The following is an 11,882-nucleotide window of genomic DNA, read 5'->3' as shown; positions in this document are numbered from 1 at the left end:
GAGAATTTCGTGTGCTGCATTTTTTTTGCCTCACTTTTCTTTGGCAGCTATTTATTCTTTTTGAGAACTTTTGGCAGCTATAGTAGTCGTGACTCGTGACAGTGTAAAAAAAAATCCGAGCAGACCGCCGGACACATACATTCGAGAAAAGAAAAAAACTACCGGACACACACATGTCCGACCGTGGTCTGCCCGCGCCTCCACCTCCGTTCCGACCCGAACCTAGAGGAAGGTGCGAACCGGACCTCATCCGACGACGGGCAAAGGGCGGAGACGCAAAACAAGCGGCGAGCCAACGAAGCAGCCTAAGCACAGCACAGGCGGCAACACAGGGCAGGAGTGGGCCGCATCGCATCGCATCGCACCCGCGTGGTGGGATGGAGCGGGGCGGCACCGCCGCGCTCGCCTGCACCTTCCGCTCCTCCTCTCCGGCTTCCCACTGTTCGCCTCTCCTCCGCCCCCGTAGACGCTCGCCCGCGGCCGCCGGGGCTCCTCGCTTCCTCCCGCCGACCGGCCGGCGCTTCAGGTAACGAATTGCCTTCTGTCTTCTCCGCGCTTGCTTGCCTTTTCCATCCTTTGCGTTGATGTGGGGGAGGTCTCGTTTCCCCTGCGGCTGCGCGCGCAAGCTGTTCGACAGAACGCTTGAACTGTCGGGCGTTGGTGACAGGTGGACCTGCACCGTTGGAGTAGAATTTAGAATTATAACTGTGTAGCATAGTTTTTGTATCTTTATTAGGTTATAGGATCGGCAGTTCGGGGTCTTTAAACGCTTTCCCAAACCGTGGACTCGTGAGATTTGGACTTTGTAGCCGGGTGCTGCTAGATTTTGCTGTGGTTATGTTGGTTTGGAGAATTTAACTCGCTGGACAGTTATTTATGTTGCTTACCCACGTTCATGGTGATCCATAACCAAGCCCTACAAAGGTGAAGAATCTCCATGCCTGGAATTCTAGTAGTTGATGGGCGAGAACAAGAATGTTGGGTAAGATTTAGCGAGTGTGAGTTGAAGTTAGCTAGCTTCTTTCATTTACAACTTCATATCGTGAACGCTTGTTTTCAAGTTTTTAATATAGCAAGCGACACGTTCAAGCTAGTTTTTCGCCACTGCAGCCAAGCTAGGCTGTTTGGCTGGTATGGTCAACCAACGGGGATGGATGTAAAGAGGATTGAAATTTTGAAACGTGCATATCTAGAATAGAACAAACAAGTATGACCTGCTCTCGACATAAATGCTTATGAATCCCTTAATTCCTGCTGATGCTGTTATGCAAATAAGCCATCATGACGGATAAGTGAGCGCTTAGTTTTTTTCCATGTCCTATAAGAATATGATGTATAACTGAAAATCAGATTATTAAAAGAGATAAGGAACCTATCGATTATTCAAATTGATTAATCCTAGGAAAGAGGTGCAAATATTGAGATTATCCTGCTAGAAGATCAGGATTTCTATCGCCCTATATTGGGTACCGGATGGGTCATTTTCCGTGCAAACATATAGCATAATTTCGGCCTGGCTGTTTAGCCTTTTTGTTTTGAATTTTTGTTAACTTGATTATGCACTGCCAGCTACTGCAGTCAAAATAGGTTTGTAGACACAAGCAAGGGGCTTAAGCGGTACTCATTGACGACATTCAGCCCATTTGGGCGCCTAGCGGTTAGTCTGAACGATGCAGATTTAGTAAAAGATAAGATGCTAATTGATTGTGGAGAAGAGCAAGACTGTGTGCTTGGTAAGTTCTTTATGCCCTTTCTTCCTCTTGTATTAACAAATTCCAAAATCATGCTGTTAATATGTGCGTAAAACCAGTACCTTAAACCATTGTGTGCTTGTAATTTCTGTTGCCTGCAATTTTTTTATTGTGGCAGCTCAGAAACTTCCTATTCCATAATTAATGGCATGTTCTAGTAATTTCCGAGAAACACTGTTGTTATGACCGGCATAGGGGCTTAGCCCAGTGGGTTATGGCCCAAGTATCTTAATTAGGGGCTTAGCCCAATTATCTTATCGTATTAGGATCGTTTGCTTAGGAGTCAAGTAAACCTCTCTATATAAGCAGAGGAGATGTATCAATCTAATCAAGCAAGAAGCAATCATAATTTGCTCGGCTTACCTTAGGGAGCCGGGAGACCTAAACCCTAGCCGCCTCCTGCCTTCGCCGCCGCTGCTTCCGTCGCAAGGACGGCGCCACGCCGCCGGCCGCCGCGCACCAGCCCTCGTCCTTCCCCCTCCTTCCCCTACAACCTACGCCCTAGATCCGGTAGGGCCCTAGCTCCTACCAATTTGGTATCCAGAGACTCGGGTTCGATCATGTCGTCATCAACACCCACGCCGCCGCTGCCCATCATCACCACCGCCCGCCCCGATGACCACTGCCGGGTCCCCAACGCCGTCGGCCCCGGTCACCTCCGCTGCGCCGACAACCGCCGTTTTCACGCCGGAAGAAGTCACCAGCATCTTGCGGGATCTCGTGACGGCCGTCCAGGGCATCCATCAGTACCTGGCTGGGCCGCCCGCACCTCCGCCGGCTGCGACTACCACCGCCTACGGCCACCCCGCGCTGCCGTGGCTGTCCCAGGGCGCGCCTGCAATGGGCAGGCCACCGCTGCCGCCGTTCTAGGCGGGGCACCCCAGCGGGCCGCCTCCGCCGCTGCTGCACCTGCCCGGGTCCTCGGTACCCGCGGCGATCACCGGGGCCCATCCGTCGTTCCAGCCGCCGACCGCCCCAGTGCCGTCCTGGCCGCAGTGGCCTGTGCCGGTTCTCGCGGCGCCATCCGCGCCTTCCGCGCCCGCCCCAGCGCCGCAGTGGCCGCACGGGCCCGCGCCAGCCCCAGCCGCGCCGCCCTCGCCGGTCCAGCTCCCACCGCCGCCGCCCAGCTCCGGACTGGGCCAGTCCACACCGGGAGACCTCCCGATCCAGCAGGTCCGGTTTCCGCCGTCACCGTCCCAGATCCCGGCCCGGCTAACCGGGACGTCGCCACCGCCAGTTTACACGGAGGCCGGGAACCCACCGGTACCCACGCTGCAGTCTGGGGCCTCGTCCGGCTCCGCGGGGGCCTATGACGGTCTCCCCACCGTTGACCGGGCGCCGTCATCATCACTGCTCCGCACCGCCGAGCCGGTCGGCCATGGCGCGCCGACCCAGACGCCGCCACGGTTCGCCAAGATCGACTTCGCCACTTATGACGGCACGGAGGACCCGCTTAACTGGCTCAACCAGTGTGAGCAGTTTTTCCGTGGACAGCGCACGCTCGCGTCGGAGCGTACTTGGCTGGCATCCTACCACCTCCGCGGTGCAGCCCAGACCTGGTACTACGCCCTCGAGCAGGACAAGGGCAGCATGCCCCCTTGGGAGCGCTTCCGCGAGCTTTGCCTCCTTCGTTTTGGGCCCCCGATCCGCGGGAGCCGCCTGGCGGAGCTAGGCCGCCTTCCCTTCACTTCCACGGTTCAGGACTTCGCCGACCGTTTTCAGGCCCTGGCATGCCACGCGTCGGGCGTGACGGCGCAGCAGCGGGCCGACCTCTTTGTCGGTGGACTTCCGGATCACATCCGCGTGGACGTGGAGCTTCAGGGACCCCAGGATATCCAGACGGCCATGTACTACGCCCGCGCGTTCGAGCGCCGCGCGGTGGCCGTCCAGCAGGAGCCACCGTCCCGGGCCACTGGGTCGCTACTGGCTAGATCCCGCTCCGTGTCGGCCTGTTCAGGCTTCCGCGGCACCCCTCACCGCGACCGCGGCGCGCCCGTTCCGCCGGCTCACCTCGGCCGAGCTACTCGAGCGTCGCCGCCAAGGGTTGTGCTTCAACTGCGACGAGCCCTACACGCCCGGCCACGCCTGCCCGTGACTCTTCTACCTGGAGGTTGCAGACTACATTCCGGAGGACGCCATCACCGCCGACCTTGCCGCCCCAGCTGTTGCGAAGGTGTTTGACGCTGGTTGATCACCTCGAGGAGTTCAGCAAGCGCTTCCCCACCTTACAGCTCGAGGACGAGCTGTTTGTGCAGGCGGGGAGAAGTGTTATGACCGGCATAGGGGCTTAGCCCAGTGGGTTATGGCCCAAGTATCTTAATTAGGGGCTTAGCCCAATTATCTTATCGTATTAGGATCGTTTGCTTAGGAGTCAAGTAAACCTCTCTATATAAGCAGAGGAGATGTATCAATCTAATCAAGCAAGAAGCAATCATAATTTGCTCGGCTTCCCTTAGGGAGCCGGGAGACCTAAACCCTAGCCGCCTCCTGCCTTCGCCGCCGCTGCTTCCGTCGCAAGGACGGCGCCACGCCGCCGGCCGCCGCGCACCAGCCCTCGTCCTTCCCCCTCCTTCCCCTACAACCTACGCCCTAGATCCGGTAGGGCCCTAGCTCCTACCAACTGTTCACATACTCCCTCCGTCTGGGTGCATAGGGCATGCACGTGTTTCTAGGTTGTCAATTTAACCAACCAAATACATGCTATATGTCACCAAAATCATATAATTGGATTTGTCTATGGATGAAGTTTCTAAACATATAATTTTTGTCACATATAATACATATTTGGTTAGTTAAATTGTCACCTAGAAACGCACGCACGCCCTTTGCACCCAGATGGAGGGAGTACTATTTATGAAGGGTAGTGTGGCAACTAGTCGTCGAGTCGACGACGTGTCGCAACGGGCAGGTCGACTCAACATGTCGACTCGACTAGTTGGCTGAGTCGAGCGACTCGATCGACTAGTCGTGGTTTTTGAGTCAAACGAGTCAAATTGGCCCCACCTGCCATTTTTTTTTCTATTTGCTTGCCCAATCCCCCCTGGAAACCTAGATCGCCCAGTCCCCTCCCCCCCCCCCCCCCCCCCTCCTGACCCAAACCTCTCCTGCGACCCTCTCCCTTGGTCACCACCGCCGCCCCACAATCCTGCTGGCCGGCGCCGGCGCAAGCTGGTCTGCTCCTCCCCTGGTTGCCGCCGGCTGCTGCTGGTCTGCTCCTCCCCTGGTAACTCATGTTGACTAGTCGACCATGAGTCTTGACTAGTCAAGAGTCACTAACCCAGAACGACTTGTTGACTCGAAAACCTTGGTGTGGTGGCAGTTCACTTGCGTGGAAGTTAGCTATCCACGTGCCAGAACCATGACTCGGTTTCAAGGTCTTATGGGTTTTAACTCTAGGCTACCTCAACTTGTTTGGGACTGAAAGGCTTTGTTGTTGTCGTGTGGAGGCAGTTCAGAGATTGCAGGCTCAAGAGAAGAAATGTGCAATATGAAATCCATACTCAGCCTGAGTCCATTTCTGTGACTCCACTTCATGTTCCTACTACCTATTCATGAACTGTATATTTTTCATTTCCATCTTAGGTTTGTTTTGCCAATCACCACCATTTTTGTGAGCAAGTAGTCTCCTCTAGAGCACATGTGTATCATGTGAATTGTTCCTCATTGTACATGACGTCTTTGTGCAGTGCCATGCGCTACACCCTTGCTTGGCATGGCACTCTGTTGTGGACATAGCGATGTTGAAGCATCTTGGAATGTGATAAATGTTGGATCTGAGTCAATTTGAATTGTTACAGTCCCAGTCCATAGAACATTGACTCACATACATACCCCTAATAAAAATAATTACCAAAATTGCTTTTATTCTGGCAAATTTCCCTGGAAAAGCACTGAAGCACTGCTCAGTTCAGGAGGTTATTCGTTTTCTATGCACCACTATTTGGTGTTTCGTTAGCTTTCCACTTGATTCTTGATCGGTTTGGTTGAATCTCGGTGCTTGCCAGTTTCACATCCAACCACCCTAGTTAACGAAATATTCATATTTTTTTCAAGTCATGTTGTGCGGAAATAACATGCTTTGACCCCCTCTGATAGAAGCCATGTTAAGACCATTAAGTGGCCCATGCTTTATCTTTACTCCTTTCCATAAATTATATGTACATCCGAGGATACAGGACAATTATGGCAGACATTGCATCTTTGTCAGGAGGAACACTAAAAAGGAAATTTGCTACCACATATTCAAAATCCTACTTTCCTCAAATAAATATTCCAAGTTCTACACTAGAAATTGGTTGCCGATTTTCACTCTCCTTATGACCTCTTGTCGCACTAACTTCGCAGATATTCATTTCATCTGTACAGTTTCACTGAATTTTCAGTGCACATTTCAGATGGGATAGTCGCCTTGGGAAAATTTGATGCCCTTCACATTGGCCACCGGGAACTAGCCATGCATGCTTCTAAATCAGGAAATCCTTTTCTTCTTTCTTTTGTTGGAATGGCTGAAGTTCTTGGCTGGGAGTATAGGTGGGCCTCTTAGAATTTTTCAGTAACTTCCTTGGTAAATTTGGATCAATATTAAGGAGGACATAGTGAAGTCCTTAACAAATCATTACTGTTTTCCTTTTGTACAGGCCTCCCATAGTTGCTCATTGTGATCGGAAGCGAGTCCTTTCGTCTTGGGCTCCATATTGTCGAAATGTGGTGCCTCTTGAATATCAAGTTGAGTTTTCAAAGGTCAGGTACCTAACTCCGCGCCAGTTTGTTGAGAGGTTATCAACGGATCTTAGAATAAAAGGTGTTGTAGCAGGTACAAACATGTTGGTTTACCTTACAAGGCTCAGTATTGTGCTGCACTATCCTACCTAATATTTTTCTTCATGTACTATGACAGGTGAAAACTACAGATTCGGGTACAAAGCATCTGGCGATGCAGCTGAGTTAGTGAAACTGTGTGAGGAATTCGGTTTAAGTGCATTTATTGTACGGTCTGTCATGGACACCGCAAAGGGATCTTATAATGGAGCAATACCCACCGTGAATTCAAGCGATAAAGGACAGGTGTCTTCTAGTCGTGTTCGCCAAGCTTTGTCGGTCGGTGACATTGAATATGTCTCCAAATTACTTGGGAGGAAACACCGCCTTGTGCTAACAGTGAGTGAGTACTCCATTAAGGAACGGAAAAACATTATAGTCCCGAAATCTTGCATGGTTAACATGCCACCAGCCGACGGGTTCTACGAGAATTGTGAGCTCTTCAATGGAGGGTATCTTGGACTATGCAGGGTGGCCATTAACACAGAGACCATTGATATCGAGATGAAAGATGAGAGCAGTTTGTCACCAGACACTTTTCAAGAGGTTAAACAAGTAGGTATTGAGTTCGGGTGATGTTTTCGTGATCAGCGGCTGGTCTTAGTTTGTATACCCGGTCACCTTTTGGACAATTTTGAGTCGAAGCCTTAGGTGGGAGTTTTTTGTTCCCTAGATGGAGGATATATGCCGGAAATGATCAGATGTATTCAGCCTCATCAAGGTTCATCAATCCGAAGTCCAGTTCACAGTTTCATGGAAAGATTATCCTGGAGAAGGTTAGATATTGGTGCACACAGCAAGAGAAGCACGGGCATGAAGGCGGCATTCTTTCCTGTGGACTGGCAAATAAAGAGTTGACGGGCTTCGGGCGGCTGTATGTATTGAAACCAAAGAAGAGACTCTTCTTGCAGCATGCCTTAGTCCTAGTACATTGTAGTCTGTACATTTTCAAGGGTTTTTTCAGAGTCAGCCCGTTTTCTATTGCTATAGTTCGCAAGCATGCTCTGTTGCATCGAACAGTGAGGACGATACTTGTTTGTTAGTACTTGCTAAATTGCTTAACGATTAAGCAGGTTTTGATTTCAAGAAAAATACTTGTATCTACCCAGGCTTGTCAAAGAACTTGTGAGCAGCTGGAAACTTCCTTTGCCATCTGAATATGTTAGTTGCAAGCAGAAAGGTGGGAGTCTAAGATTTGTTGTACGCTACACACGTAGGGAGTGGATGAACCAAATTACTATTGCCGTGTTTCCGCGTTCGTTTCTGCTGTAGTCGCTGACGCTGTCAAGGGTGTAGGTGCTTGTTAGCGTGCCATCAAGGGTTATCGTTTGGTAAATTCTGTAAAAAGCCCGTGTGTGTGGTATTATTGGTGAACGAGCTGTGGATGCGGCGGGACGGCAAAGTTGAGGCTTAGGATTGAGTTTTTCCTTGCCAAAAGTGCGACAAAGATGTGTGCCATTTGGATGGAGACAAAGTAGCGTGCGCGTGCAGAAGTCGGCAACAAATGGCATCCGGTTACCTGCCTGAGCGTATAGTTGCCACGGACATCTTAGTTGTGAAGGTGGTTTATTTATACCTGGATAGACACATGTGTATGCGCAAAAGATTGAAATTTCAGGTGCGCAACTGCTCGTATCCAGCAAAAGAGAACAATTGTTGTGCTGCGCTCTGATCACATGGTCCCTTCTTCCTTGCATTGTTTCGCTGAATCACATCGCCAGTGACCCGACAGCTCTCTTTTTTAGTTTCTACGTTCAGGCTGTACCTGTGGATCGGATTCATGGCCCGCTTCCGCTTGCCAGTGGATTCACGAATCCTATAGTAGCCTTTTTTAGGGGATATATATAGTGGCCCTTGGTGAACTTGAGAAGGCATAATTATAGTTAGTTTTGTTTGGTTGATTGCGCGTGTAAGAAGGTTCAGTTCCATGGCTGCATTGAGACAGTGAAGGCCGGCACTCTTCGCTAGCAGTATCAGGCCTTGTACAATGAAAGATGCTTAGAGGGGTGCTTAGAAAAATAACCCGAGATTTTCTGAAGCACCGGTGCCTATTTCTACAGGAGAGACGCTTAGTTAAGCGTCTACTCTGTACAAATAAGCACCGTGCTTAAGGAAAGTCTGGTTTATTTCTCTAAACACCTTTCCTAAGCATCTCTCATTGTACAAGGCCTCATCGATTTTCTGATGGGAAGTTTGGATTCCTTGAGAGCATATAGTAATAAGATATCTAAAGTAGCTACAAAATGCATTTGAAAGAACAGCTAGCTACACAATGCCAGGATTTCTTTTTCCAGGGGTTGCTGTTATTGCTTGGATTTACATGAGGTCGATACGCAGGACAAATAAAATAAAATAATACACTGCAGGATAAGATCCAATCCAAATCGTCTGCTAGTTGATCCTTTGCATGTGTACGTCGTTTTATAGTGCAAAGATTAGCCTACGCATTATCTAGGGATTCTAAGATATGATTGACATGTCATTTGCTTATCTATACATTTTGCGTCCCTTGATTTCCTCGAAGGATCACTCTCATAAATAATCAATAGGCCACAAAACATTTTTTTCAAATGACCAACTCTAAACATCCCCTACATTTTGCCTTCCTAGTGGCTCTTTGGTTTGAAGGAATTTTGTAGGATACCAATCAATCCGCTTCAGTACACCACCCCTTACAAAACGTTAGTGGCTCTTTGGTTCGGAGGAATTTTGTAGGATACCAATCAATCCGCTTCGGTACACCCCCCTTTACAAAACGTACAAAGGGTAATATGGACTTTTGACAATCGTACTCACTTTCGTATGTATACGATGGATCACCTGTCAAATACGTCAACTCGCCCCTAACCCTGGGCCGGCCCACTTACACCTTTTTTTTCTCTTACTATTAAGTAAATGTTCAAAAACTGTGCACGAGGCAAGCGTTGACCTCAAGACCTCCCTCCATCGTATAAACCGTGGTACCAACAGATCACCATAACAGTTGTGACAATTTCAGGTACGACTATGCTCTTAGTACGTCCGTCACGGTGGCCGTTGGATTAACATTGCGCTGTTCGTCCGATCTGACACGTTCCTTCCTAAATCAGTGCTTCTAGTAAACACTCCCCACGTATATAGCATCTCCTCCCGCTAATCCCTCCAAAAAAAAAATCTCACCGTCGATAATTAATTCTGTGCTTTTAGTAACAAACTAACTGGTTCCCAGAAATTACGCTAATTGTTTTGGTAGGTTTTTTTTTTGCGGGCAATTGTTTTGGTAGGTTGTGATTGCTTCCAACAAACAAACACGAAAAATATTGCTTCCCACTAATTACATATTTGCTTCCAATTTGTTTTTACCGGGACAGATTTGCTTCCGATAAATAAACAAATAAATAAATTTAATTGCTTCTGGATGATTTTTCTTTGCAACGCAAACGTGCCATGGAAACATTTTTTTTATGGAAGCGCATGCGATGGAAATATATTATTCAGAAAAATCTGCTTCGAAAATAAAGGTACTTCAAAAATTCGTTCAAGATGCATATATTCTCAACTAAAAAAACAAGTGTATATATTCTCGATTGAAACTAGGACGCCTATACTGAAACATTGGGTTGCAGGCAACATGTAATCCCTTGAAGCATCAGGCAGTAATGCTGGAAGTATACCTGATTAGTGTGTAAGAGAAATTCATTTATTTGGGCGAATAGGAAGCCTAGTGTGCTGTTGTTTGAAGCATGATTAGTATCTAACCGAAATTTTGTTAAACTGTGTAGGAAGCATAAATGTTTCGTGAAACCTACACCTCTTGGTTATTGTGTAACCGAAGCTTCATTCTTTTGGGCAGGAAACAAAATAGAGACATGTGCGATACAAAATTAATAAGATGGTGTAGCATACATGCGCATCGAGGCCTTCCATGAGCATGCCCACATGCTGGCAAAATTTGGTGTAATTTCGTGCTTGGCAAGAAGCACACCATGTTCAAAGGTGGTGGTTCCGATAGGCCGATAGGGCAAGTATGGAAGCACTTTTTTTCACATCAATAAAACGGACCCAAAATTTTTCCACACACTAGCATTACCATGCCAAGCATCCATGATAAGTTTTATTGACTTCTGACATTTTATGCATTTTCTAGGGTTTTCTCGGTGAAAACCCCAAAAACAATAGCCGAACGTGACGCAACATGCTTTTCGTGTCCGAATTCTGTCAAATTTTGCATGGAGGCCTGCCATGAGAATGCCCACATGCTAGAAAAATTTGGTGTCATTTTATGCATGAAAAGAAGCACACCATTGTACAAAGGTGGTGGTTCTGGTAGGCCTGTAGGGCAAGTCTGGATGCATTTTTTTTCACATCAGTAAAATGGACCCAGATTTTTTCCACACACTAGTATCATCATTCCAAGCATCCGTGATAAATTTCATTGAGTTCTGATATTTTATGTATTTTCTAGGGTTTTTCCGGTGAAAACCCCCAATACACTAGCCGAACGTGACGCAACGTGCGTTCTGTGCCTCGAATTCCTTCGAATTTTGCATGGAGGTTTGCAGTGAGCATGCCCACATGCTGGCAAAAATTTGCATCATTTCATGCATGGAAAGAAGCACACCATGTTCAAATGTGGTGGTTCGGGTAGGCCGGCGGTAGGGCAAGTCTCGATGCACGTTTTTTCACATCAATAAAATGGACCTTGATTTTTTTCACACACTAGCATCACCATGCCAAGCATCCATGATAAATTTCATTGAGTTATGGCATTCTTTGCATTCTCTAGGGTTTTCCCCGTGAAAAGCCCAAAACACTAGCCGAACGTGACGCAACGTGCTTGTATAAATGTTATGAATTTGAAAAAAATTATGGGCTTTTATAAAACGTTTGTAAAAGTTGAAAAGAGTTCTCGTATATGGAAAAAAGTTCATGAATTTGAAAACAAAGTTTGCGAATTTAAGAAAATGTTCATGAATTTAAATGGAAAAAGATTCGGGTAGAGCGTTCGGGTTGGGCGGAAGGTTCCGTCTCAGAGCACATTTTTTCGACATTGTTCAAATTGACGAAATTTTTGTAGGGCCTTGCATCGCCATTCTAAGGCAGCATGCCAAGTTTAAAAATCTGCATGGTAAGAAATAAAAATGATTGGAGGGAGTATAAAAAAAGATCGGAGGGAGTATTCCTTGCCAACAGAACATGTACGTGTTGTAGTCCTTGCATGGTAAGAAATAAAACAGGAAATATATATTGATTTCCTTCCTTTAATTCAAAGCAGCGCACATTTTCCTTATCTTCTACTGGAAGCATGGATGCATGAGTCCAACCGCATGCACA

At 47.8% G+C, this 11,882-nt stretch overlaps 1 protein-coding gene across 2 annotated transcripts; it reads left to right on the top strand.

The window, feature by feature from the left end:
- The first annotated feature begins 222 nt into the window (after positions 1–222).
- Positions 223–7,661, top strand: LOC109754356 (FAD synthetase, chloroplastic). Of its 2 annotated transcripts, none has more exons than XM_020313265.4 (5): positions 223–526; positions 1,570–1,733; positions 6,146–6,281; positions 6,389–6,564; positions 6,649–7,661. In XM_020313265.4, the coding sequence occupies exons 1-5, from the start codon at positions 378–380 to the stop codon at positions 7,143–7,145; spliced, it is 1,122 nt and encodes a 373-aa protein (XP_020168854.1). In that variant the 5' UTR covers positions 223–377; the 3' UTR covers positions 7,146–7,661. The 2 variants fall into 2 exon arrangements, with proteins under 2 accessions (XP_020168854.1, XP_020168855.1); XM_020313266.4 differs by having other exon boundaries at positions 247–526; positions 1,579–1,733.
- Positions 7,662–11,882: the final 4,221 nt, after the last annotated feature.

This window comes from Aegilops tauschii, chromosome 5, assembly GCF_002575655.3.
Source record: "Aegilops tauschii subsp. strangulata cultivar AL8/78 chromosome 5, Aet v6.0, whole genome shotgun sequence".
NCBI classification, from domain to species: Eukaryota; Viridiplantae; Streptophyta; class Magnoliopsida; order Poales; family Poaceae; genus Aegilops; species Aegilops tauschii.
Note: the sequence above shows the minus strand (reverse complement) of the source record. Positions and strands in the feature narration are given on the sequence as shown.

Coding starts and splice junctions, on each gene's coding strand:
- LOC109754356 (XM_020313265.4), top strand. CDS start 378: ATGGAGCGGGGCGGCACCGCCGCGCTCGCCTGCACCTTCCGCTCCTCC. Junction 527..1,569: donor CCGACCGGCCGGCGCTTCAG/GTAACGAATTGC, acceptor ATGCACTGCCAG/CTACTGCAGTCAAAATAGGT. Junction 6,565..6,648: donor AATAAAAGGTGTTGTAGCAG/GTACAAACATGT, acceptor GTACTATGACAG/GTGAAAACTACAGATTCGGG.